At 39.6% G+C, this 27,484-nt stretch overlaps 4 protein-coding genes across 5 annotated transcripts; 2 read left to right on the top strand and 2 right to left on the bottom strand.

Annotated features, from left to right (window-relative positions):
• Positions 1-30: 30 nt before the first annotated feature.
• On the bottom strand, positions 31-7,778 carry pnkp (polynucleotide kinase 3'-phosphatase). Its single transcript, XM_068317059.1, has 17 exons — positions 7,453-7,778; positions 5,916-5,962; positions 5,389-5,667; positions 4,967-5,266; positions 4,415-4,494; positions 4,188-4,245; positions 4,003-4,110; positions 3,668-3,739; positions 3,466-3,514; positions 3,040-3,110; positions 2,783-2,875; positions 2,370-2,466; positions 2,225-2,286; positions 1,849-1,958; positions 647-734; positions 489-556; positions 31-326 (listed from the first exon to the last, which is right to left on the bottom strand). Exons 1-17 carry the CDS (start codon positions 7,571-7,573, stop codon positions 206-208), a joined length of 1,824 nt encoding a protein of 607 aa, XP_068173160.1. The 5' UTR covers positions 7,574-7,778; the 3' UTR covers positions 31-205.
• Positions 3,032-14,197, top strand: LOC137596480 (TRPM8 channel-associated factor homolog). 2 transcript variants are annotated; one of them, XM_068317056.1, is made up of 14 exons: positions 3,032-3,122; positions 3,680-3,769; positions 6,701-6,764; positions 8,877-9,573; positions 9,883-10,099; positions 10,323-10,614; positions 10,997-11,298; positions 11,411-11,585; positions 12,117-12,211; positions 12,308-12,518; positions 12,648-12,884; positions 12,977-13,200; positions 13,347-13,460; positions 13,613-14,197. In XM_068317056.1, the coding sequence occupies exons 4-14, from the start codon at positions 8,927-8,929 to the stop codon at positions 13,853-13,855; spliced, it is 2,757 nt and encodes a 918-aa protein (XP_068173157.1). In that variant the 5' UTR covers positions 3,032-3,122; positions 3,680-3,769; positions 6,701-6,764; positions 8,877-8,926; the 3' UTR covers positions 13,856-14,197. The 2 variants fall into 2 exon arrangements, with proteins under 2 accessions (XP_068173157.1, XP_068173156.1); XM_068317055.1 differs by lacking the exon at positions 6,701-6,764 and having other exon boundaries at positions 3,038-3,122.
• An 826-nt stretch (positions 14,198-15,023) lies between these two features.
• LOC137596179 (serine/threonine-protein kinase pim-2-like) lies at positions 15,024-17,034 on the top strand. The gene is made up of 7 exons (XM_068316492.1): positions 15,024-15,201; positions 15,332-15,426; positions 15,549-15,596; positions 15,700-15,921; positions 16,305-16,482; positions 16,600-16,704; positions 16,910-17,034. The coding sequence occupies exons 1-7, from the start codon at positions 15,024-15,026 to the stop codon at positions 17,032-17,034; spliced, it is 951 nt and encodes a 316-aa protein (XP_068172593.1).
• A 7,838-nt stretch (positions 17,035-24,872) lies between these two features.
• On the bottom strand, positions 24,873-26,994 carry diabloa (diablo, IAP-binding mitochondrial protein a). Its single transcript, XM_068317644.1, has 6 exons — positions 26,685-26,994; positions 26,411-26,543; positions 26,186-26,311; positions 25,816-25,926; positions 25,597-25,693; positions 24,873-25,370 (listed from the first exon to the last, which is right to left on the bottom strand). Exons 1-6 carry the CDS (start codon positions 26,816-26,818, stop codon positions 25,165-25,167), a joined length of 807 nt encoding a protein of 268 aa, XP_068173745.1. The 5' UTR covers positions 26,819-26,994; the 3' UTR covers positions 24,873-25,164.
• Positions 26,995-27,484: the final 490 nt, after the last annotated feature.

Here is a 27,484-nt window from a genome sequence, read left to right as displayed (position 1 = left end):
CCAGTTGTCACTTTGTTTTATTTAGTATTTAAAACATTCATAAGTAGCCACTAAGATGGATTCAACACAAACAGAGGTCATGTTGAATGTTTGTGCCGCACTTTGTAGTTCCAGGACATTTGTCATACAGTACACTTTGTTTACAATTTGTTTCAAGACTGCTGTGCATTTTGTCTGCGTCAATGTCAAAGTCACCAATGTCTAATCAGCCCTCAGAAAACTGTCGGAACAGAGCTTCTGACTGGCTGTCGTTGAATTTCGGGACAAAGTGGATCTGAAGAATTTCGGAGAATCCCTCAGAGAGCGCAGGAGCCACAAAGTGTTTTCTGTTCAGAGAAAACAAGATTAAATCTTTTAACTGAGAAACAAGTACAAAACAGAAGTTTCCACAAACCTTCTAGAACATAAAACACATTGAGTGTCAGTAGCTGAAGCTTTGTGACACAAATATGTTTTATGAGTTTGTTAGAAAAAAGGATATTTCTTACTTGTAGCTATGGAACACCATGTCATTGACCTTTGGATGTTTGCCGTCTGATGGAGCCATCTCACGGAACTGGGAACAACAGAACTGAATTAAATGAACAGCCGACGCCCCTCAGAATGAACTGAAACAATGGCCGACGGTGTGGAGAGGCCATCATACCCTGTTGTTGTGTTTTGCTTGTTCCAGAGAGGCCGTGAAGCAGAAGCAGCGGCAGGGAACTCCTGCAGCCTTTGCCACGTCCACATAGCTTGAAGCAACAGTTCAACAATAGCATTATTTCATGATCTGTAACCCACATGATTAAAGGCATCTATATGGAAGGGCCTCTCAGCTCAGCCCGTCGAAGATACAGCAGTGACGCTGCATTTTAAAAAAATACTTGTGAAAAAAGTGTCTTGACTCAGCTGAGAGTCAAGACACAAAATATTTCCCTTTTAAATCTATTGTTAAAATCCCGGACAGCAACGACCATCTTGAACTAAAATGATTGTAGTAACTGAACATCTGTCGTGTCTACCAACACACTAATCTGTGTCTAGAATTACTCGTAATGAGTAAGAGCTTCATCTAATGCTGTTTGCATGAATATGAACCTGGTGAACTGGATCCTGAATCTACACAACACTATGTTTGGACACACCTTATTTAATGGTCTTCTTTATTTTCATGACTATTTACCTTGTAAATTCTCACTGAAGGCATCAAAACTATGAATGAACGCATGTGGAATTGTGTAATAAATAAAATAACGTGAAATACCTCAAAACATGTTTTATGTTAAATTCTTGCTAATGTATACCTTTTGCTCTGATGACTGTTTTGTACTCTTGACATTTAGTAGTTGCCTGAAATGGTTTTCCAACAGTCTTGAACAGTCTTGAGTTCTGAGCACCTGTTAGTCCTTTTGCCTTCACCCTGTGGTCCATCTGACTCCCATTACCTCCTCTGAAGCCTAGATATAGAGATGTGTCTCCTACTAACACTTGAATGAACTTATCCTCAGCAGCAGGAGAAGCTCATTCAATCCCTGGGCGGTTTTCATGTGAGCCAGTTTCGTCGTAGCGCCTGACGGTTTTTGCAACTGCACTTGGGGATACATTCAGCTTTTGAAGTTTTCTCTTTACTTAACTAATTGGTTCTTGCCATAAAATGGATTCTAATAGTTGTGAAAAAGGACTGAACTGTGTAACCAACCTGACTTCTGAACAACAACTCTGATGGTCCGAATGTGAGAATGTCAAAGGAGTCATCAAAGCAAAGGGTGTCCTATAGTGCATAAGTATACTGGTAGTGTATATGCGTAGTGAAACATGAAGGGAAACACGCACATATTTTTTTCTACACAACACGGTGTGCATTACCGTTTGCGTGACTCCACGTCTGGGTTGGTGTTGTCTACAGCAACACTGCAGCCCTCGTTCAGATAGCGCTGACATGCTGACACACAGCTTTGCCATGAACCAAGTGCATCCTGCACAAAACAAACGTTTGGTCACATCTTGTCAGGAAAGACCTCAGGGAGCTACAAAAAGGGACTGATGATAATAATAATTACAATAAAAATGATAAAACAAACAGTTAAAATCTATTTTCTCAAATACGGTATAAAAGCAATACAGCATCAAAGTACAACCACTTTAATTTATGACAGTTTACCTCTTCCATACAAACTACAATTTCAAGCTAAGGCCGTGCAGGAGCCTCGCTCATTAAATCCCCTTTATTCTGTGCACTCACCCTGTTGACGTACGCGTAGCCTTTAGGAACAATGTGGGTGTGGAAGAAGGTAGATTTACCCGCTGAGGAGAAAAGGAGGTGGAGGGAGACGGGGTCAGACAACGCCACAAATAAGCTACATTCTATACAGTGTTCTTTCTCTTACAAGCAGGGAAACCCACGGCAACAACAACCTCCGTCTGGCTGGAGGTAAGAGAGGCAGACGGCGGCTCGTACAGTCGTGCATTGCAGTCGAGGGTCCGCTAGATTTTCAGATAAAGGAAAAATATTGACTCTTCATGTCATCGCATTTTAAAACAATAATCCCATAATCTGACTCTTTGACCTTTATTGCATGCTTTGAATTTGGACTCACTGGTGTCATTATTACTTTGGGGTCACAGAATTCACCCTACTGCCTAGTTTCATAGTAATTTGTCAACTAGTTTACCTATAATTGACTTGCAATGTTCAAAAATGAGGAAAACAACATTTCTGCCTATAAATAAGGGATGGAAGGACAACCTGGCATGGAAAACATGAAAACAAGATACTAGTAGGTAACATCTGTGTGCTTACAGGATCAAAATTAGGTAAGTTGTAGCATGCCCTCTTCCAGCCCAGGAAGTATTCCTCTGGGGTGAAGAACTGCAGCCCAATGTTCAGAGCAAACTGTGAAAACCAGACAGACAACATTAGGCAAACATTTCTAAGATGAAACTTGAAAAAAAAAAAAAGAGAAACACAAGAAGTCCCAGGTAGGTGTAGGGGAAGAATATAGAGGAGGAGGAGTGGCCTGACGTGCCTAAAACATTTAGCCTGTTTACAGATCTTACCAGTCGATCACTGCAGGAGAAGTCCTTCTTCTTCTTCCCTGGAGCCCAGTTCTCTGGCCTGCCAGCAGCATCTGTGCACGGAGGTAATATCAGAAACCATTTGTTAATGTATGTGTGCTTCAGCGCCTCTGGCTGTCTGGGAATCAAGTGCTCTTCAGACAATGTTGCAGTTTGGAAACCCACTCCTGTGCTAGATTACTCTTGTTAACTTTAGTCAGTTGTGTTTAGGTTTAAGTCATGAGCATGAAGACAAGGATTTAGAACAATTTAAGGATATTGTGACTAAACATTTGGATCACTGTTATTTAAGGAAACAGGACTGAACAAAAAGTTTTATTTTTCAGAAACAGGTTACTTGTGATGGCAACCTGCATATATGAGATGTTTACTGTTGTGTCAGCACTGCTTGATAGTTATCTTATTTACCTCCTATGTAAATACTCTGTGTCCGGTCCACAGTCACACCTTGATTTGCCTGAGAATAGGTACACATAAAAAACAGAAATGCAAACGCATAAGTGAACAAAACAGTGAGGAGTGATTACTGGACAGCCGGTCTACAGTTATTGTGTACTGTACTTTAAATCTATATAAAAACAATGTGCGAGGTGTGACCCAAACTGTTTACCTTGACACACAGGTGATTCCACATTCCCATCACTGGTTTCCTGTAGACACCAGGACCGGTTGATACAAATACCTGACACACAGACAAGGAAAGGATTTACAGGTAAGATTTTTTTTCTCCAGAAATAGAGATACTGTATTATTAAACTGCCCTGTGATGCCCTGGCGTGTCATCCGGGGTGTACCCCATGTCTTGCCTGTAGTCAGCTGGGATAGGCTCCAGCAACACCTGTGACTCCTAACTTTGGATAAGCGGCTGAAGGCGAGTTGATAATGATCATCTCATATACAAGAAGATGAATTAACGAATTATAGTAAACGTTTAACTCAACAAACCTGCACAGGGAGCTGCAGCGTAGCCAGGATGTCCTCTACTTTAGACTTAAACACCTCCGGTCTCAGTTTGCCTTTAGCAATTCCAAGTTGGTTGGTGAAGAACACCACCTATAGAGGACCAACAGAGTAAATAAAATTAATCTTGAAATATATCAATCATAGCGGTTGTATTTTTATTCCACTACCTTGTATCCCATCCTGAGCAAACTGGCCAGCTTCGGCTGAATCTCAGGGTACAGAATTCTGATAATTAAAAACACAAAAAGAATCAGAAAATATTGAGCAGATGTGAATCCTAATCTTCATACATTGCTGTAAAAAGATCTTTTAAAAAAAAAAAAGGTAGAAGACAGTAGTGTATTATTTTATTCATTTTTGAAAATAATTAAGGATTTTCAGAGTACAGGCGTACTTCCAGTCATCTGGCGCTGTTGGAAAGACTTTGCCAGATTTGGTGGTGATAATGCAACCGTCTATGTCAAACCCAGCAATCTACAGAGGACCAAAAGTAGAGACAAGGTTTACACGTTAGCTACATGATGCTAAATAAACCACTGGTGCATAACAATCATAGGTTGAAACACTTTAAATGCATTTTTCAGATTTTGTGCAGGATAATTTTAGTAAATACCTTTCACACCTTTGTGTAATTTCTAAATAAAATAAGTCAGCAGGAGTGAAAATTGATCCAACGCTGGTAAGAGAAGCATTTTGTTGGAGAGCTGCTAACACTGTTTAGCTGTTTGAAGGACTTCACATTTCCTGAGGCAATGAGTTCACGTCTTACTAAACCTAACTGCACAAATTGAATCTGTGACCAGTTATTTTCATACCTAATCAATCTGCTGATTACTGACTGTTTGGTTTATCAACTGATGTTGAAAACACACAAGACATGAAGAGCAAACTCTCACTTCAGGCACCAAAATGAATGCATAAATAAAACAGCAGAAACAGGACACACCTTGTCACTCCCTTTCACACCAGCAGCAGTGTAAACCATCAGGTTGTCGATCTGTGCCCAGCTGCTCTTTAGGCAGCCCTTTGAAGACGGTGAGGAGGATGAAGATGATGATGAAGGCTGTGCGTTCTTGCTCCTCTCTGTCATAGAACTCTCTGCTAACTCCTGCAGCTGCTTCAGCTTCTCCTCTGCCAGTCTCTCCTGCTCCTGTTCAGTCACATTTTGATCTGAGGCCTCTTTGGCTCCTCGCTGGCGCTTCACCTTAGTTTGGCCACTCTCTGGGCTCAGCTGTCGTTTGGTCGGCTTTAGAGGAAATAATATAAAATTCAAGCAAAGTCCCCTTTTTTTTTTGACCAATAAGTGTTATTTCTGAGAAAGGAAAGAATTCACCAAGTAGCCTTTAACAGAACAATCAAATATTTTACCTTCATGGAAGCAGGAGAAAAGAAATCCTTGATACTGCGCTTTGGATTTGGACTCAGCTGTGCCTCCTCCTCTCTCTTCTGTCTTGTGACCTTTGGCTCAGCTATTGATTTTAACCCTTTCTGCGCAGCACTGGTGGCTGCTCTGTTTGAGCTCATTGAGAAGTGTAGTTTAAATGGATGGTTCTGGTTCACCAGGAACAGGGTACCTCCATGGGTGAGTTTACCAGACTGGCCCCGTCCCAGTTCCTCACCATCCAGGGAAGATGGGTTGGGACCCAGCTGTGGAAGAAATCTGACATGTATGGGGATTGGACTGCAAATCTGTGCTGTTAGAGACTTTTGATTGCTAGATAAAAAGGGTGGGTCAATTAAGTAAAAAGAAAGGTGCGCTGTCATCGTTTAGACTTATAGTATTGTGCCAAAGATGAACTAAGTCCGCTATTTGTCTGGCTCAGCCTGCTACTCATGTCTTTCTCGTTTGGGCTGAATTGTCACACAGGGCTGGGCTAAAATATTTGTTTTCATACCTGAGTAATAACCACATCCTGGTCTGCAAAGCAAGCCACAACCTTCACTGCAAGAAGCACAAGAATTACTCCCATCACAAAGTACAGTCAGTCACACACACACTTCATTATAATAACATGAATCAGTGTCTGGCTTTCTTGGCCAGCGTTGAGCATTCCTATAATGGAATGGGGTTTGTGTAAATTGAAATAAACATGAATACCATCCTGATAATTATTTAACCAAAGAAACATTTATACATGATGGAATCTTATGATTTAATTAGGGCTGCAATGGGTCTAACCAACAACAAACATCACACTTGTGATCCTGTGCATTCATACTCCATTTTAAAAGACGGTACGTTGTCAAAGATATCAATATCTCTTGCAAACAAATCTACGTTCTTTACATCAATAGTCCTCAATAGAGTGTCCAGCATTGAATGGACTCTTGTATATTCCTGTTTTTAAGACTTCCTCTTCTGCTCAATAATTAAAGCCTTTATGCATTTCTCAGTTGACATTGGCAGTCAAAATGTTGACAGTCACAAATAACTTTGATAACACATGCACTAGTCTACTTGACAAAATAGATTAGTGCAAATACAGAACTGCCTTAGAGGGTTTTCTCACTTTGATATCTGACAGCGTCTGTGCCTTAAAGCCAGACTGACGTAGATAAGAGCAAAAGCAGAAAAGCTCAATCTGACAGCGGAATACAACATTGAAAGAGACTCTTGGAAGATTTTTTTAACATTCTGGGTAAATTTTTTTTAAAAATGCCACAGCACTATGTTTTTCAGATACCACCGAAAAGAACCACAGAAACTATAGGGTTCAATGCCATTCATCATACCGGAGCCTCCAGTAAGTGTCATTTAGACTCTTCTTGTGAGAAATCTGGAAGAATTTTTTTACCTTCTTTGTTAACAAAATCTCAAATATCAGAATGTGAAGTTTCCCTCCTGCATAGGAGTCTGCTTTACAGTTTCAGCCTCACATCCTGTTTTCATTTGTCACTCTGAACATTGACACCCTCAGCGGCATAAAAGCAAACATATGGATGTGTCAGCCTAGATATTCTCTCCATATTTAACATATCTCCACTGACTGGTTCTGTCACTGCTTGTCTTTCAAAATGCAATTGTACAAACCCTACTGAAAGAAAAACAACACACCTTGACTCTACTTATCTCCCTGGATAACTGACTGATTTCTTACGGAGATGACATTCAGCTGTGACTGTCTTTTTACTCCAGTGATACCTAATCAAATCTCCATGCTCAATAAATGAATGCATGACTCACAACGCTGGATGACCCAGAATTCATTGCAGCTAAATATTACTAAAAGCGAAGTAACCTTTCCTGGCCGAGGCACAGGAAATAGAGTTTTTTAGAATTTTTTTAAAATCACATTCCACTACACAGAATTGCAAAAATCCTGGTGTCATCCTAATCATGAGTCTGTACTGCTTTCAAAAACCAACAACAATGGTCTGGAGGTAAACAGGACTTTCCAACACGCAGTGTATTCGTGTAGGAGTGCGCCTCACCCTGATGCCTGGAGCATTTCTTGTCGGTGACTCCTGTCTCCGGCCCTCGGCCCAGAATCACAGCTCGCCTGTCCGACAGAGAGACTCGCGCTCCGGAGGGGCCAATCAGCGTACACGACATGTGAGCGCGCGACCACGAGCAATTGTGTAGCTTTACTTTATAAACAAATCGTGTAAAACACGAATAGGCCGCAACTTTGTATCTTACGGTAAGGGTTGAGTATACTTTGAATATCCTACGATTTATTGTTTTTTTCCCCCACAAGTTATTTGTCGGTAAGTTGGTTGTGAAAGTTCAGTATCAGTTCATACCTGAGAGGGGGGAATGTTTGTAGTGCGACAACGGTCCGTCACAAAATTGTGCTCGTGTAGAAACGTGTTCCCTCAGGACTTTAATTGTTCCGGTTTTTCGGAAACTATATCATATATTTACATTTTATCATTACATCCCGCTTCAAAGCGGTGGTGCATTGTAATTGTCAGTGTTCGTCCGTCCGTCCATTAGTTTGTCCACCAAATATCTTTGTTAACCTAGCAGATAGAAAGATGAAACAAAAAGAACATTTCAACTTTTGTACACTCAGGAACCGGATAAGATAGAAAGACGAGGGAGAAGGCCAGTGTAAGACCGTAGATCAAAGCTAGGGCTTTGATCTATGAAAGTAGGTCAGAGCACTAGCTTTGACCTATGGAGGTAGGTCAGGGTAAAATTTCAATTTCAGGGGCGTCGCGGGATGTTGCAGTCTGTCGCTGGTTCTAGTTTTTAATTATGTTTGCTATTAGACAGCTTAAAAGAAAGATAAGTCATCCAATAAAAATTCTGTAATATTTCTTATAAATGTTGTCAATTTTGCCACATATTTTGTGTATTACCTTTTATTTTAATTTCAGTTGCAACCACAGACCCAAACTCTGGCAAAACAGATAGTTTAAAACCAAAACACATAATGAAAACAGGTTCTCTTAATGAACTTTAAAATAAAGTCATCATAAGATAAAATTTACACCAAACATGCACAGAGACGTGATGAAATCAAGTTAACTGTCTGGTTTGTCAAAAGTATTTTTCCTTTTGTGATACAGTGTGTTTTAGATTGAATGTCTGCCTAAAGTCCTCAATCTATAATAAATAGAAACAACAAATGTGAACTCAAGACTTATTTGCTTTATTGCAATTAAGTTAAGATTCATGATGACGTTTTTTTCACATTAAAAAATGTTTATGTTGAAGTCTGTGCTTGATTGTTAATGAGCAAACTTCTACTTGGATGAATGCAGAATCAGACTGAATGCATCAGATTAACTTTTTGTCTGTGAACCAACTCGTTGTAGATCCAGTTATTGATGTTCATTTTGATTGTTAGAGAAGTAACCTAGAATTATGATATCGTCATTTGGGTTTTAATCGTTCTATTTCTCCACAGGACAATCAATTGACACAACATACATCCAAGTCAACTTGATCCTTGTCACCATGGCCACCCATTCCCCACATAACCACCACGAAGAGGCCTACCAGTGTTTGATGAAGGGCTTGACTGAGCTGGACCTCTGTGGATGTCGTGTTCCCAGTGATCTGGTTCTGATTGGAGACCATTCCTTTCCTTTGGCATTGAACAATCAAGGCCAGGTCCTGATGGCTGCATCTCTGTACGGCCGTGGGAGGATAGTTGTTCTGGGGCACGAAGACTACTTGACCTCCTTTCCTGTTCTGGTAGAGAACGCTCTCACCTGGCTGCAAGGAGATGGATCAGAAAACTTGTCCGTTGGGATCCACAAAAAAGTCAGCGAGGTTGCTGCCAACCTCAGCGATTCCAACTTTCAAACTAAAGTTGTGGGGGGCTTTAAAAAAAATCAGAACTTTGGTGTGTATGTAACTAATGCCTATAGTGTGGAAGAAGATCAGAAGGAACTGGTGGCATTCATGAAAGAAGGAGGAGGATTGCTGATTGCGGGACAAGCATACAACTGGGCTAGAAAAAACCCCAAGAAGAATGCGTTGCTTTTGTTTCAAGCGAACAAGGTGTCTGGTGTGGCCGGAATCTACTTGTCTGAACATCATGGAAAGAAGGAGTGTCTTCCTGTCTACCCACAGATTCCTTCCTCCTGGATGGCTGTAGTGTGAGTGCATTTATTTAACTTTTATTGCATATTTAGAAATGATCGATTTTGCATAATGTTAATACGAGGATGTATACATTCTTTAACTCTAGTAATCATGACAGTATATTTAATATTGATTTTCTCAATTGCTTCAAACATTTTTATCATTTATTGTTAAATACGATGTTATTTTATGATATTATAGCATCATTATGACATATTCATTGCAATGAATATGATGCATGTACCTTTTGAATCTTAAAACAGGCCGTATCTGTCATACCAGGCACTTCTATTATGCTGTCATATTCTCTCTTCACAACACAGAATCGGTAAGGATTTTGAGGATGACCTACAGTCTTTACTCGAAGACGTGTCAGAGTTTGACCTCCGTGGAGGAATGCTCGCCTCTGAGGTTCTGGTTCATGGACCACTAGCCTTTCCAATCGGGATTGCAGATGATGGCAGAGCATTCCTGGCAGGAGCCTACTATGGGCAGGGACGTGTCATTGTTGTTACACACGAAGGACTTCTGTCACGAGAGGTAGGGTTCGTAAAGATTCATGTAAAATATTCTGCCTTCGAGCACAAAATGTCATTATGTGCTCAGTTAATCTGATGAAGGCAGGAACCGTAAAACCATGTCAACTCTGTTATTTTATTATAGAACATTAAAATGAAATGAAAATGAAATGTGTTTATTGATCAGCTAGATATTCATCTGTGATTCACGACTGGCTTTCTTTCCATCACTTTCTTCATAACAGTCAATGGCTCAAGTTTGGATTAATGCCATTCGGTGGTTGGATGAAGGCCGGGAGGGTGTCGTTGGTGTAATGCCAGAAAAGGCAATCCCATTTCTCAAGAGGTCTGGGCTAAATTGTAAGAAGTCAAACTTCAACACAGACCTGAGTGTGTTTGTATGTCCAGCATACTGTGACAATCATGCAAAGGAAGTTGCAGAATTCGTGGCAGAAGGGGGAGGCCTGCTGATTGCTGGGCATTGCTGGTACTGGGCACAGTCACATTCTGGACAAAACCCATTAACAGATTTTGCAGGTATTTTAAGAATTTTATTATATAAGTATTTTAAAGTTCATGATAATTAAACATTATGCATTTGAAGCATTTTCCAGTAACAAGTAAGAAAATTGCTTATAAGGGTCTTAGAGAATAACAGTAATGCAAGTAAACAACATATGATTAAAAAATGTTATGCATATGATTTATCAACTGCAAGGACTTATACATAAAAGGGAAAGTAGTTAGTCAGGAATTATAACAATTTAGGAAATTATTTTTCATAAACAAGATACAATTTATACAAATGACCAGACTTAAATAAATTTAGATTTAATACATTTGTAAATATCTAACTCAGATGTGAATTACTTCAAAAATAGGATACAGTTTTTGTGGAGTTTGCTTGAATGTCTTTCAGGGAACAAGATCCTGAACAAAATGGGCTTGAGTCTGTTGCCCACAACGATAGGGGCAGGTTTGTATAAGGCTCCTGTGCCGAGCCAGGACGTCAAGGATACCTACCACTTCCGCCTCATTTTACATCGCTTTGCAAACCATGTGGCCAATGGAGAAAATCTAACCAGTCAGGAGAACAAGTCTCTTAAGAGACTGGGCAAAGACTGTGAGAGTTACTTGAGAATGAAGTGTCATGACTGCCCCTCCTATGCACAGATTGTGTCCACTCTCACTGACATTGTAATGAAGGCGGGTATGCCACAGGTGAGTAGACAAAAGACAAACATTACAAAACAATTCTGCAAACCAGCATAAACCTGACCAAACCAGTGAGATGCCTCCAACAGACTTGATAATATTGTCATCTGCCTAAAAGGTGTGTGAAAGCTGTCCGGTGAAGAGTCCCAAAGACCACCTACTCCTCAGAGTGGGCTCAGAGATTTATAAGGTGTGTCAGAATCCTGACGATCTCCTACCCCACCTCATCAAGGATAACCCAGTGCTGCCTGTTGTTCACAACCACGCAGTCAAGATCGATGTGAATACAGGAGGTTAGACTTGATTGATTTGTGAAATTTGTTGACTGTTTTTTTAGGTCAAGTTCTTTACCATACGTGTTATTCTGTAAACCTCAACTTTCAGCACAAACGTGTCTTTCAGATTCAGAATTTGTAAAGTTGCACATCCAATGCCACCTCGTTATTCGCGGTTAATGCGTTCCAGCAACCACAGGCAAATAACGAATTCCACGATATAGTGACAAACTATTTATTTTATTATCTACGGTAATTTAAACGTTTATGAACCCTCCCCATACTGATAATAAACCACCTTCCATCTGTATTACCTTTTCCCACACTCTTATCAACTGTTTAAAGCACTTATGGTCTCACAAAGTCCGAGACTCACGGAACTGAGCGCACTTCCGGATGCCGTCAGCCAATAGAATGCGCGTACGATATCATGTGACTTCCTACCAAAAATCCGCAATGAGGTGAAGTCGCGAGTGTTAATGCGCAAGGGCGCACTGTACTATAATCTTTGCTGTATGTGTGTTTGTGTTGTGCGTGTGTGTCTGTCAGGAGGGGAGGAGTGGATCAGCACAGGACTCTACGTCCGTCCTGGTATGAAGACCAATATATCCGTTCCAGGAGAGATTGTCAAACAGGGATGGAGGGTACAGTAAAACTCACAAACCCATCCTTGCGTCATGTATTCATAATAGACAACACTGGATGTAAAATCAGTGAGACATTTTCACTGTTCTCCTCAGATCCAGATAGGCTGTCAAGTCGATCACCTCAAATTGTCAGAGTTGAAGAGAGCTCCACGTGTTCATGAGCGATTTCCTGTTGCCTCAGAGAAGATACTGGTGTGGAACCTGTGGGGAGGGCTCATCTACCTAGTTGCTCCACCCAAAACACGAGTGGGTGGGATAGAGGTTGTGGTGGAGGAAGCTGTACTTGCACCATATTATATATCTGGTGAGTGTTTGGTAAATTAATTTATGTCTATGGACGTGCATCTGGTCAAAGTCTTATCGTCATAATGTCTGAATCAAAGTTACTCAAACAAAAAACAACCAGCCTTAAAGTAATCTGTATCCTTCTTAGGTGTGACAACGAATGAGGAGTGGTCACAGCTGCGTTCAGCTCCTTCTCCCTGGGCGGAGTTGGAGTTTGACAACATCATCCTGACTGTTCCATCGGATGCTGTTCGGAATCTGGAGCGCCCTGACGAGTTGGCAGGACTCTGGAATGACATTATGAAGGCCATTGCTGACCTGTCTGCCAAACCACGCAAATTTCGTCGCAAAGAACGTATCGTGACTGATGTGCAGATTTCCCATGGTATTTGCGTTATGCTAATTGCATGCCGTTCTATCAAACCTTTGGTCTTTCATTACCATGAACAGCTGCTCTAAAACTATCTCTCCTTCTAGGTTTTATGCATGCAGGGTATCCTATCATGGCACACAAGCCTGCAGCAAACACAATGGTCAACGAAAAGCTAATTCGAAAGTCAGGCATGTGGGGTCCCATCCATGAACTAGGACACAACCAACAGAGAGGCTGCTGGGAGTTCCCGTCACACACCACAGAGTGTACATGCAACCTGTGGGCTTTGTATGTGCATGAAGAGGTGCTGGGGATCAACCGCGAGAAGGTGAGGTGATCACTGTGTTTAGATTGAACAGCAAGACATGTTCAAAAGACAACTCATCTTTTTAATGTTATGATGAAAACATGTTTGACTTTTATTTACTGTATATATGTTGTATTTGTTACTTCATTTTATCATGTATGACGCAGGCCCATCCAGTCTTGAAGCAAGCAAATCGGAACCATCGAGCAGCGGAGTACGCAAGGGGAGGCAGGAAACTCAAAAAGTGGGAAACGTGGGTCGCACTGGAGACATACATTCAGGTGAGAGAATGATGGTAAAGTACATCCTGGACATAAGCAAGTGTATAATTAGCCTGAGATACTAATTATACACTAAACAAGAAAATTTTCAACAGTGGGAAGAAAATCACAGTTTTTCACATTTTCCACTCGCTCTGTTTTCTTCCACGCAGCTCCAGGAGAAGTTTGGTTGGGATGCCTTTAAGAAGGTGTTTGCTACCTACCTGAAGATGAGAGGCTTTCCCAAAGAAAATAAAGGAAAGATGAACCTGTATGCTGAGACTTTCTCTGAGGCTGTGGAGATGAATTTGTGTGGATTCTTTAAGGCCTGGGGTTGGCCAATCCAAGAAGAAACAGAAGAGAAACTCTCCAAGCTGCCTCTCTGGAGTGACCACCCCATGGCCAAGTACAACTGAACTCCACACAGTGTAGAGAGATGAGAGAGTTACTAATATCATCTATGGAATGGGAGAGCCATTAACTGTTTTGTTTGTCAGGATCTATTTTCTGTTTTACAATATTTGTGGGGAAATTTTAAAAAGGGAAACAAAGGAAATATATTATCCATGTTATGTAGACTACATATGTTGATTTTGAGGATGAGGTAGTGTTCTATTTGAAAATAAATCATTTCATCTTTTGTGGTCAAATGTGACACACGCACACACACACATACACACACAAGGGCTTTAAGTAACTTTCAAACTTTATGTGAACTGTATTTAATTATTTACAATATTTATCTTTCCTGTCATCAAACAAAATAAACTAATAAACATTTACATAATGTACTGGTGCACCATTTTGTTGTATTCATCTGTTAACACGACATCAAGATGACGCTTGTTGTTAGAACAACAAACCCAGAAGACAACTGTTAACTAGTGACGTAGTGAAAAACATCAGCTGTTTTGCTTCCTGTTACATTGTATATCACAACGTGGTGTTTGTGTTTGAATTTCCACATCAAAGGGGTTGCAAAGAAAAGAATTTATTTCAGCGTTGTTAAAAAATTCTGTTTGAAAGAGAAAAGCAGGCTCAGTGGTCGGACAGAGCCTGGACTCTGTCACACATTCACATTTTCTGCATATCACTTCCCTGTGTTCCTATTCATCTGTGTAAGAATGGAGAAATATTTTTCGCGAACCAGGAACTGTTTCTCACTCCATCAGTCAGCTGCTCCCCACGGTTGCTGGAGCATATCCCATAGGATTTATGGATGAGAGGTGGGGGACACTCCGGGCACGACATCAGCGCACTGTAGAGCCACATGAGAGGCAAACAACCACTCACACACACACAGTCACAAATTATGATTTCTGAACCTTTTGTGGCTTTAGTAATCTGGATTACAATGGCATTATTAAATTAATTATTGATTATCTTTGGCTGAAAAATATTGTGTTATGATTGATCTTTAGAATGGTAATTTCTGTTTGTTGGCAGTAACCCTTTGATGTATTTACATATATTCTATGTACTCAAACATCAAAGCCAGAGGCTCATTTTAAAACAAAGCAGGAAGGATTGACAGCTATTTTAACAATTGCAACGACCTGGCCCAAGTTACCATTGGCTCTAACTATGGCAAAGAGAAAGGTAGAGAACAGTGACGATGATTTGGAGCCACCTAAAAAGATGATCATGTGCAGGTATGAACACATAGCAAAGCATGTTGTTATACAAGCACCCAAGGAATTTACAAGAGACTCAGATGAGATGAAACTTTATAGGATGGCCTCAAAGCCAAACAGAGAAAAAGGTAAAGTGATAGTAAGCAACACAATCATTTTCAAATATCCTGTCAGCTATTGGTCAGGTATGGGTACATTTTGAAGAAGGGAAAGATCACCTTTTTTAAAAAACGTCTTTATGTGCTTGTGTGCTTTCAGCTGATTTTAGGGAAAAGTACTGTAGACACTCTAAGATTGGTGCAGGAGGTTTTGGTTTAGTGTATAAAGGCACGCGGAAGTGTGATGGATTTCGGGTAAGTCTCACAAACACATGCTAACATACATTTGAACATCTATTCATTGATGCAAACAAAACAATAGTAATAATCGTGGGAGGAAACTTGCCAACTTATTTATTGTTATTCCCATCTTGCAGGTTGCCATCAAGTACATTTATAACAAAGATGTGAAATGGAAAAAAGTGGTGAGTATTTTGATCATGCTGCTCATATTTTAACATTGTCTGTTAAACATGTTATTTAAAGCAGGGGTGCACCACTTCACCTGAATGTGTTAACTTTCTTTAGACTTGCCAGGGTGAAGAGTTTAAGATCAATCTGGAGGTGGCTCTCATGTTGAAAGCAGCAGGCTTACCAGAGTCAGCTGAGAAGTCTGCTGCTGTATCTCTTCTGGACTGGTACATGACAAAACGGAAGACCATCCTAGTGATGGAGAGACCACGGCGCTGCATGAACCTCGGCACGTACCTGACAACTCGAGACGAATACCCAACTGAACTCGAGGCAAAGGTACAAAAGCTATAATGTGAAATGATGTGTGTGATCAAATTTGAAAGTATTTTCTGTTGTAACTGAATAGTCTGGGTTCAACACGTAGAATGTCTCTCAGTTATACATCAACCAAGACCAAAACATTCTCTCACATTTCTGTCTGCACTGACATACATAGGCATACCTCATCCATCCACAAAGTACTGTATAAATCAGCGAAATATTTCAAACCTCACAGTCTTGACAGAAGTTATTAGTTTCCTGGGTGGACTTAGAAATCACTTTGAGATCATTAAGTGGTATATTCTTGACAAATATTCAACATCATCCTTAAAATATTGTTTAAAACAAAGAATTGGGGAAAATTCTTCCTTACAATTTCTTTCAACTTTGACTCTCAGGTGATCTTGAAACAGCTGGTGGATGCAGCTGTTGACATGCATTCCAAGGGTGTCTTTCACCGGGACATTAAACTAGAAAATGTCCTTGTTGACACTGTCTCTGGTCAACCAAGAGTCCGTGTGGTGGACTTTGGCTGTGGCACATTCTCATCGGAGGCCACTTACCAGGAATTCTGCGGTATGATATCTTTTGTTATTTCTATGAATAAGCACCTGTAATGCTAAATGTTTGAATACTTTTCTCATATGTTTTTCTGTGTTTACCTTAATCTTTGTATCTGTCTTTGTGAACTAGGTACTTGGAACATCTTCCCTCCAGAGTTTTTTGAAACAGGGACATACTGGGCCCATCCCACGACAGTTTGGCAGCTTGGAGCGCTTTTCTATTCAGTGTTGCAGTGTGAGATGTTTTCAACTCCTGAGTTTATGAGCAGCATGATAGAAATTGACAATTCACTCTCTTCAGGTTAGGTGCACAAATACAGCCATTCAGTTTATGACAAATATGTGCCTTACCTTCTTATTGAATGAATCAATATTTTCAGATTTCAGTTTTTGTTGGCTGACATCCGATTGAAACTCCTGCTTTGTCTCTTGCTTTTCAGATGTCAAGTCTCTATTACATATGTGTTTGGAAAAGAATCCAATGAAGCGAATCCCTCTGGTCCTGCTCCAGGTCCATCCTACTCTCACACAAGTGAGTAGTCCGCTTACCTCAGACTCTCAGTGAGCATACAACCTTTAGGCAATGTCTTACTGAGAAACTAAGATACTTCTGAGCCCACCGCTATCCTGTCTGGTCCATAACAGCTCTTTGGGCACATGCAAGCAACTGGTGAGTAATTGCCTCCAACAAACTAAGCTCCCCAGTTGCCTGTCCTTGTTGGTCCCTGCTTAGAGTTATCTGTCTATCCTGACAGTTGTGACTAATGTGGTGACCTAGCTGCCACTAGTGGGAGGGGCTGACGGATGTGAAGACGACACTGCATAACGGGGCTACAGAGTGTTCCTACTGTTGAGTGGATGGTCAACAGAGAACATCAAGACACCACCAATGGCTGATCCCTGATATAAATGAATTACATTAAAGTCAGCCAATCAGTGTCCATAAATCAAACACAAGTGATTCAACTATTTTATCATCATAAACCAGCTTACGTCAAGTCTGGACAATTTGCTTTGGGCACCCCATTTACAATGACAAAACTGTGACCACCCTCCAGGGGAAAGAAGAGAAGAACCTATAGACATCACTGCAATCTGTTGTAAGTCTGGAATAAGAGCTTCAAAGAAAATAACTATTGATTATTCAACTGCAAAGTAGTACTGTCAAGAACCCTAGGACAATTTGGGATTAAAGTTTGAAATCCAGTGGTTAATTTGTAAGGAACTGGAATACCGAGGTCTAAATATGTGTGGTCTACACACATGTCATTCATTTGATTGTATTCTATCGACCATCACTTAATTGAAAATCTTCTTTATATTAAAAAAAAAAATCAAACAAAAGTATATGAAATTTCTTTTTGATGAAGATGGTGCGCCATAAAATCCTATCGGGAAATAGATCACAGTGCGACAGAGCACAGCATTATCAGTCACCTGCTCGTCATTTTTTTAAATTAACTGTATTAATCCCCGAAGGAAAATTAAGACTTCACTCTACACACAGGTTAGAAGTTACATGCATCTATATAGTGTGTACAGGCCCGTAACACACACACACACACACACACACACACACCCACACACACACACACACACACACACACACACACACACACACACACACACACACACACAAGGGGCCTGTGGGCATGCAGGTGAGGGGGAGGTAGAGTGGCGGGCAGCTCCGTTGTGGTGCGACTCCAATGAGCATCTTGTAAAAGGGACGGCGCATTGCTCAAGGGCGCCTTGGCAGTGCTCCAGAGGTGAGCTGACACCTCCCACTGTCAGCTCACTCCAGGTGTTTTTGGGCGGGTGCGGGAATCGAACCGCCGACCTCAGAACATTGGACGACCCGCTCTACCACCCGTTCTCCCCTGGACTCAAAGATCAGTCCAGGGTTCATTGCTATTTTCATTACATATCAGTAACTTTGAAAAACAATGTCTGCACACAAACATGAAAATGTATCCAAATGTGTTCAAGATGACTGGAACTTATTGACATGGTGCTAGTCCTATACTAGTTGTCACTGATCTCACAATGTCCTCGCTTGATTTATCAGCGCATCACATAATGTAAATCTGTAATATGTCATTCCAGACTGGCTGTTTTCTGAGCAAAATGAAAATTGCTAAAGTAATTCCATTCTTCAAAAATGAAAACAAACATGCATTTACTAATTACAGACCGATCTCACTTTTCTTCGTCAGAACCAAAAGAACTACATCAATGTCAATAACTGAAGCTATTGAAGAAATAACTAATGCACTGGAGCAGAAAAAGTATGCAGTTGGTCTCTTCATTGATCTGAAAAAAACATTTGATACTATTATCACGCAATATTACTAAATAAAATGGAAAGATATGGATTTAGGGGGTTGGCTGGGGACTGGTTAAAAAGTTATTTAACAGGGCGGGTACAATCTGTAAAAATGGGTCAACATTCATCAGATGTACTTGGCATTGCTTGTGGTGTCCCCCAGGGATCATTGTTGGGGCCAAAACTTTAATCTGTACATAAATGATATATTTAACACAACCAAAGTACTGAAACTCATACTATTTGCAGATGACACAAATATATTTTACAGTAGTGATGATTGTTTTGAGCTTGTAAATACAGTAAACAGGGAACTAAAAACAATAAAAGAATGGATGGACACAAATAAATTATCTTTGAATATAAATAAAACCAAGGTAATGATGTTTGGAAATCGCAACAAAATGTCTCAACAGAAAATAAGTATTGATGGCACTCGTATTGAAATTGTAAGTGAAAATAAGTTTTAGGAGTTACAACTGATAGTAAATTGTCATGGAAACCCCATGTCAGAACATAAAAACAAAAACGTCCCTAACCCTCTCAATTATAAATAAAGCAAAAGTATACCTTGATGGAAATGCACTCCATACTTTATACTGCACCTTGATCCTCCCATACCTTACATATTGTGTTGAAGTTTGGGGAAATACTTATCAGAACACAATAAATCCTCTGATCATATAATTTCACATAATTTCACACATAATTATTCCACACATAATTTCCCCCATTGTGTGGACGAATGAAGTGGATTTAATCTTAATCTTAATATTACAGAAAAGAGCATTGCGGATCATTCACAAGGTTTGCTTTCTTGAACATACTCATAACCTGTTTACGTAGTCAAAGTTGCTAAAATTTCACGGTCTTGTACAATATAATACATCAGTAGTTTTATATATAGCATTCAACAAATTATTACCACCAAACCTCCAACGATTCTTTATAACTCCAGTCAGGGCTCATAACTTGAGAGGTTTGAGATATTTTTCATTGCCAAGAGCTCAAACCATGTGTAAACGTTTTTGTGTGTCTGTGTGTAGAGTGAAACTCTGGAACAATCTGGACTCAAAACAGGCAGTGCCAAAGTACTCATAAATTCAAACTGTTATATAAACATCATGTCTGGTCAAAATGTAGAGATGAGGGTCTTTAACTCAAACTGCTGTTCTGTTTTGTTAACATGTGCTCACTGTTTCTTTACCATCGTTGGTATTTGTTAATTACTGTTGTTGGCATTTGTCCATTACCATTGTTGGTATATTGTACATTACCATTGTTGGTATATCATGCCTTCCTTACATTGTTGTGTGGAATTGCTATTGCAATGTGATAATTATTGTTGCCCATGGTGATGCCATCATGATGCAATCATTGTGTGGTTGTCCGGGAATGAAGTAGCAGTGAAGCTCAGTGTGTTGATTTCTGAATCAGGAACTGGGGTGGGATTACATAAGTTTTCTTCTTCCCACTCCCTTTCAGGCAGAATTGTATTGTTGAGTTATGATCTTTGCTTATCTATTTGCTGATTTAATTATTTTGTTTGATGTTTTTTGTTTTGTCCTCGCTTTAACTGAAATAAATGAATGATGAAATGCTACCTACAACTAAATGTTTCCAATTTTTTTTTTCATATGTTTTACCAAGGTGAACATATCCAATGTAGTAGCAAAAGTGTTTGTAACAGAGTTGTATCGCTGTACTTTAGAGCTCTGCACAACTCAGATATTTCTGCCAAGACTCAGGTGAAAAAGGTCATGCTTCATTTCCCCGTGTCTTCAAGATGAGAGAGAGAGATGATTTTGGTCAGTCTGCATTCTCAGTTAAAGCTGCACACCAATGGAACACAATCCCAGTGTCAATTGGAGAACTGGAGGTACACATTTTATTTCAGTAATGTGTATTGTTGGGTCTTTTTCTTTGTCACAGCTAGAAATTCTAAAAAAAAAAAAAACACTGTGCAATTTAAGCCAGTGAATTTTAGTGACCTGACAGATACCGATTCATTCATTTGTTCATTCATTTTCACAATCACTTCATCTGCTGTCGCAGATCACGGGGAGCTGGAGCCTATCCCAGCTGGCTTAGGGCATGAGGCGGGAGAAACTTCGAGCGATGCCAGTGCACCGCGGAGCCACACAGACATGCAGAAACACATTCATACCTATGGTCAATTTGCGACGAGCAAATTTTATATCAAGCGTATTTTGCAAAAGGTGCCTTCAATCCTGTCTAACCCTGACCAACCATTCTTAATTAAGCACTTTAGCTCTTAATTTGCGGTAAAGTTATAGCCAGACTACTCAACCGCATTTTATTTTTATCGTATTCATTTCACTCATTTATTTATTCTTTCTCTGGTGTGACTCTCTTATGTATTCTTTTATTTGTTGTTGTTGTCGTTCAATATTGTAATGCAAATCCAATTTCCCCTTGAGGGACAATAAAGATCTGAACTGAACTGAACTGTCTTTTTAAAATAAAAAGTTAAAAGGATGACTGACCACAATGGAAGCATGACATTTTCATGATTCAATTTTACTGGAAAAAACTCCTTGAAAAATGTTGCTAAAATACCAGAGGTGAAAGGGAAAGAAAATTCAACAAAAATGGATGGATGGATGGATGGATGGATGGATGGATGGATGGATGGATGGATGGATGGATGGATGGATGGATGGATGGATGGATGGATGGATGGATGGATGGATGGATGGATGGATGGATAGATAGATAGATAGATAGATAGATAGATAGATAGATAGATAGATAGATAGATAGATAGATAGATAGATAGATAGATAGATGTTTAAATCTGAGCACAAAAAATGGTCAAAGATCACATAATCAGTTAATTTTTAATTTTTTTATAAATATAAAGCCGTACGACACTCCCAAACAATAAAGTTTTTGTTGCACAATGCTCAAAAATTCAACTCAATATCACAACTGTAACTTTGGAGTTGTGAACAACACAAAGACATTACACAACAGTTTTATATCTAATAAACACATGAGCAGGTGAACGAGCATGAAGCTGTCAGATTACCAAAGCATCCCTGCAGTAACATGTTGCGTCTGAGCTTCCTGCAGGATTCTGAGCGACTAACGCTGTGCATGAAGTATTTGAAGCACCCACAGCACAAGGGGAACACCAATAGCACCAATCAGGTTTCACGCTCCACAGTGTGGACATCACTATTTGTTGCCAACAGGGAGCAGTTCTCAAGTCAGACATTTGTGGGTGGGACTCAGTTAGAGGTTGGACGGATGTTTGCATGTGCAGAATTTTTCTTTTTTTGTAGCCATGACTACAGCAGGTAGGCCATAAATGCACATGGCATTTGAGATCCAAGTGCTTGATATGTATCCCCCTCACCTAGGGGGTTTTATTCTAATTGAGTATTTTGTATGAAACATATTGAGTTGTCTTGACAGCAATGATCAAACCCCCCCCCCCATGAGTCGGATGTTCATATCTTGAGGACTACCTATGTAATAAACAGATAGCAAACGGTGATTTCATAATGCCCAGTTATTAGTATATAGTGTTTTGATGATCCAATAAAGTGAAACAGTTAAACAGTCAAATATCAGCATGAAAAACATCAAATTTAGCTTGTTAACTAGCAAATAGCATGAGCTAGTTGTTAGCGGCGCTTCAGCACATTCCTATTTCGTCATTCTGAGCAGATTTTCAGTTGCAGAATAATGTGATGAAGTTTGCATACATACTGATTCATGGCATTGAAAGCAGATAACATATTGCACATTGGGAGGTGATACGTAAATATGACCACTGGCCTTATATGTAAGCACACCAGGAGAGTCAGTCTCCTTAAGTATATTTACTTATCGCTGTTCCAGACACATAAAACCTTGAAAATAACAAACCACACTCAAAACATTAACAGAACATCACTAAAAGATAACTTTGTGATATCAACATTAACAGTCTCCTGAGCCTCTGCTTTCAAACTCATGACTGTCACCAATCAGAATGACAGCTGCCATACAAGATGAAATGTTTAAACCGCACTTGCAGGTACAAGTCAGTATTAGTATTTTGTATTTCTATCGTCTGGAGTATCAGTGATTTCGTTTTGTATATTTGTTTATTTCATTTGCCAAATCAGGAAAGTTCTTCGGTGTTCACAAAGGCAGCATCTCTCATGTGACAGCAACTGTTAGCAATAGTGATCAATTATCAGGGGCCCCCGACTCCCCAAATGCTTGAACAATGAAAACTGATGACGGCAGGTAAAACTTTTGTTCATAGAGTTGTTGATAAATGAACTATGACTGATTCATTAGCCAAACCTACAACAACAGAACATTCTTTAAATTATTGATGATCCCATTAATCTGGACATTTAATTAATTTCACTGGAAATATAGGATGTCTCAAAGGTCCTCATTACATTGAAGAAAACATTTAATGTTAACAACATGCCATGGATCAAACAGCATAATGTCCTGTTGTGACATTTGACAATCCCCATTAGACATTGGTCAAACACCAACATCAACAATGGTAAAAACACTTCATTGTGCTAAAATACATAATTTTCAGACTTATGTCATTGGCGACATCAACACCAGTGTCCTGAAATTGCAAGAAGTGTTGCAATGGTCAAAAATGGACAACATGTAAAAACTGAGCTTTAACTTTGTCTGTGTGTCAGTGTGGAATCAGAAAGAAAACATGTTGACAACACGATTTAAATAATTAATGAGTGTCAGTGGGAATTCACAAGTAAAAGAAGACTTGAAATAATTGGCTAATTACAATGACTACTATTTCTGTAATCTTATTCCACATGGACAAAACCATGAATTACAATGTGTTACCATTAGTGCGAGAGCAGAAACAAAGTATGATTGTTGTCATTCTGAGTGAACTCATAACATTACTATAGTTATTAGTTTTGCAACTTAATAAAACTACAGTTTTGTAAGTTGGCAAATGGGTGGGCTGATGGGTGAGCGAGCATGAGAGAGAGAGGTAGCAGGAGAAGAAGAGGGATGCAGGAGGAGATCTGTAAGGCAGGAGAAGGTCTCTAATCAATGTATAATTTTCCACACAATAGGTTACCTAAATCCTCATTTCTGTCATGTTATACTTTGTTCTTCCTAAAATCACACGGGATTACACTGTTATTCAGACTGATTTACTAATGTGTAGTTCAGACAAAAAACCCAAAAAACTAAATTTTCAAGTAATGATTTTTGGGAAATGGGAGAAATGTAGAATTTGCATGTCCCCATGTCTGCCTGCATTCTTTCCTGGTTCTCCAGCTTTGTCCGTCTCCAAAAAACATGCACTTCAGGTTAATTGGTCTCACTTGACCATAGCTGTGAGTGTATGCATCTGTAGTTGTCTATCAAATAAGAGAAATGTATAAATGGAATGAAACAAAGCCAGAGAATGAAACATTTGATTTTAGAATGTGTGAGGACATGGGGAGGAAGAATGTAAGATTACAAAGTGACAGACAAAAGTAAAATGTGACAACAGAAGAGAAACCTTGATGAGTCCAGTGTGTCTGGTCATGTGTTTATTTCTGGGTGTACGATGTGCCACAGTCAGCACCACACATCACAAAGAAGTGCAGTAAATAAAGGCTTTGAAGCGTGAAACATGGGGCCTAAATTGAAGAATGGATTGTGAAATGGAGAAAACTGATAACCAGTTAATTTATCAATCTTGGCATACAAAATAGATGAAAATCTTATGTGTTTTATCCATGATTGTCAGACCATAGGAATTTTTAGCATTCCACTATCATTCATATCATAGCATTCCACATCAACAGTACAGCTACACAAGCATTCCTCAAGGATACTGTCATTCATCAGAAATTTCCAACCAAATCATGACGTATAATCTCAAGGGCTTAAAATTAACTTAATGCGAAAAGAGGATGGCCTTTTGCTTTGTGTGGAGAAGTATCAGTAATTTAACAGTAATTTAAAATTGGTCCACTACTATTTATATACAGTATATTTACAGTTCTATTTGTCTGTGGCTTCTCTCCTGTTTGATAAAAATAAAGGAATAAAAAATGACAAAGAAATACAAAGTGTTTACAAAATTTAATAGGACTTCTAGTTGTTGCAGAGGTGATCCTCCATTCAAACATCTGATATTCATTGATAAGATAAATACGTACTCCTTCATCACTATTTAAGAAATGTTAACATTTCCTTTCTTTCCCTTCTCAGACATTGATTTCAAACATTTAAAAATGTTACGGATTCAGAAAGGAAGGGAAATGACAACAGAAAGCAAAAGACTTAAGGTTGGAAACATTTTATGGTGAACATTTGCAAGTATTTATGATTACTGTTCCAGTTTCTATATTCACTTTAGTCTTCTCGCAGATAAGCCTCATGCAGCTCATGTTCCTCATTATTTTCTCGAAAAGCAGCATATTCAGCCATCCTTTGGATCTCTTCTACTTTTGTCTCAGCCAGCCTCTTATCTGCTTCCGCTGACAGTTTCCGAGCCTCCTCCACCTGAGAGTGGGCCACCTGAATGTTTGTCTTCAGTGTGATAGAGGCTTGCTCTGCTCCTGGAAACACACAAGTCAAATCACACATTATCTTAATTTAAATGATTGATTTCAAACTAAGTCTTTCAGAAGGTTCATTAGCTCTGTACGCTTTCCAGGGTGCAACTTGATAAGATTAATTAATTACTTCAACCTTCTTTATTTTGTCATTAGATAAACGACCATGTTTCAGCATTACATCAAGCCACAAAAAATACAGCTATGCTCAGACAGACTGTTGACCTACCTGAGGTTTGCGCTGCCTCAGCTGCCATTTTAGACAAGTTGACAGAATTGATCCATATTGACTCAAAATGTCTGCATTCAGCTAGACTTTCACTGGCCTGTTAGGACAATGACGTAAATCAAACTTAATACAAAAGCATCATACTGGTTTTTTTTTTTTTTTAAGAATAAAAGTTGTTTAAAAATTAAAAACATCTTTTCAGATCAGCTCAAAAATCACCTGTGCACGTTGACTGTTGATCACCTGCTGAAATGAATCTTCTTCTGCAGGAGTAAGCTTCCCCAGCGAGGTCAAATACTGTCTTTGGACAGCAATGCGTGTGTACACAGCCTGTTAGCACACAGACGGACGACAGTCAGTCAAGGACGGAACAGGATTCTTGTCAAAGTAATAGAATTACAGAAAGATTATAATAATATGTAATTGTTGATAAATGATTAAAAGGTTTTCTCCTTTTTCACTTGAGAATTGTTTGTGGTAAGGAATCTGCCTCCACTTGTCACCATATAGTTTAGTTTGGAAATAATGTCTTCCCAGCGAGGTTTGCAAAATGTGAACGCACTGATTTAACTATAAGATGACAGCCTACCTTTGAGTAGTCTGTAAGGGCATCTGTGAGAGCCAATGTAGACTGAGAGAGGTAAGTACTTGAACTGTCTGTAACCATGGAGAGTGCTCTTCTGATCAGGGAGTCATGAGAGAGGTTTTCTGCTTGCTTCACAAAGAGAAAATAGATAAGAATTAGTTCTTCATTAGCTACACATTCAATCTAATCAGAACAAGCTTTTTCTGAAGTGGCTGAAGACTGGCCAACCTGTGTAAATGAAGAAGCGTGAGGTCCACTGCTATTACTCAAGGATGCAACACTCATGTGTGCGGCATCTCTCCATCTGTCCAGCGTTTGGGCTCTCGGCCTCCTGCTGCTGAATAGCACACTCTCAGAGTTACTGCAAAGAAATTATGACAGAATATAAGCAGGTTATTACAGGTTATTACAGGTATTTCAACTCAAAGCCTGTAAAGTTAAATGGATAACCTTAGGAGTGGACCCTTGCTGGTTAAGATCTTGCTTGTTATTCATAGCGTACCTTAGGAGCTGGACGCAACCTGCTCCCCTCCTGAACATGTTCTGGTGCCGCAGCAGGGAAACTTTTGTCTGTTGCAGCAGATGTCCTCCAGCAGCACGCCCGGCACACACCGAACACTGACGCACCACCTGCATTGTCTTTCTAACCTGCAGTACTTAATGCCTTTGAATAAAAGTTATATGCTTTAGTAGGACTATCTCTGAATAATTGGTTTTCTGTTTGCTTAAAATTAGTGTCTTGCCTACTGATTGTTTTCCTGTCTTAGTAAAATCAGAAAATCTTCTTTCTGTCTGCTCGACGATGACGTGCAGTCACATTCTGAGGGTATTTGTAAGGCCCCGTCCCTGTTTCATTGCGTAAAAAGTATTGATCTGTTGACTTTGCCTTGCAGATGTGCGTATATGCCCTTATCTGACAAAGCTCACTGAGGCCGGATGTACGTGCAGATTTCTGTCTATCTTTGTGTTGCTATATTTTATGTGTGCATGAATCAGAGGATCATTTGTTCTAAAGCTTGAACCATAAACCCCTTTCGAGAAAACGAGTACTTTTATTTGAAACTTTTTTTTAAAAGTCCTGATTTTTTAAAGTATATACTTTCATGTATGGATTTTAAAGTGGCTAAAAGTATGTTGATTATTAATTCATTCATTTTCTATCTCTTCTTGTAATTTTGTAGGTTATGGGTGTTGCTGGAGCCTATGAACAGAAGACACTGTGGAGCTACATGGAGAACAAACAACCACTCATGCACATACTCACACCTATGGGTAAAATGGAAAGACCATTTCACCTAAGCT

This window comes from Antennarius striatus, chromosome 6 (genome assembly GCF_040054535.1).
Source record: "Antennarius striatus isolate MH-2024 chromosome 6, ASM4005453v1, whole genome shotgun sequence".
NCBI lineage: Eukaryota > Metazoa > Chordata > Actinopteri > Lophiiformes > Antennariidae > Antennarius > Antennarius striatus.
The sequence above is the reverse complement of the archived record's forward strand: the minus strand, read 5'-3'. Positions and strand labels throughout refer to the sequence as shown.

Excerpts from the sequence above, each read along its gene's own strand:
- LOC137596480 (XM_068317056.1), top strand. The coding sequence starts at position 8,927 with ATGGCCACCCATTCCCCACATAACCACCACGAAGAGGCCTACCAGTGT. Across the intron at positions 10,100-10,322 it reads AAGGACTTCTGTCACGAGAG|TCAATGGCTCAAGTTTGGAT; the intron begins GTAGGGTTCGTA and ends TCTTCATAACAG. Across the intron at positions 11,586-12,116 it reads GATCGATGTGAATACAGGAG|GAGGGGAGGAGTGGATCAGC; the intron begins GTTAGACTTGAT and ends TGTGTCTGTCAG.
- diabloa (XM_068317644.1), bottom strand. The coding sequence starts at position 26,818 with ATGCAGGTGGTGCGTCAGTGTTCGGTGTGTGCCGGGCGTGCTGCTGGA. Across the intron at positions 26,544-26,684 it reads GGTTGCGTCCAGCTCCTAAG|TAACTCTGAGAGTGTGCTAT; the intron begins GTACGCTATGAA and ends ATTTCTTTGCAG. Across the intron at positions 25,927-26,185 it reads CCCTTACAGACTACTCAAAG|GCTGTGTACACACGCATTGC; the intron begins GTAGGCTGTCAT and ends GTGTGCTAACAG.
- pnkp (XM_068317059.1), bottom strand. The coding sequence starts at position 7,573 with ATGTCGTGTACGCTGATTGGCCCCTCCGGAGCGCGAGTCTCTCTGTCG. Across the intron at positions 4,246-4,414 it reads ACAGCGCCAGATGACTGGAA|AATTCTGTACCCTGAGATTC; the intron begins GTACGCCTGTAC and ends TTTAATTATCAG. Across the intron at positions 327-488 it reads ATGGTGTTCCATAGCTACAA|AAAACACTTTGTGGCTCCTG; the intron begins GTAAGAAATATC and ends TTCTCTGAACAG.
- LOC137596179 (XM_068316492.1), top strand. The coding sequence starts at position 15,024 with ATGGCAAAGAGAAAGGTAGAGAACAGTGACGATGATTTGGAGCCACCT. Across the intron at positions 15,597-15,699 it reads ATGTGAAATGGAAAAAAGTG|ACTTGCCAGGGTGAAGAGTT; the intron begins GTGAGTATTTTG and ends AACTTTCTTTAG. Across the intron at positions 16,483-16,599 it reads CACTTACCAGGAATTCTGCG|GTACTTGGAACATCTTCCCT; the intron begins GTATGATATCTT and ends TTTGTGAACTAG.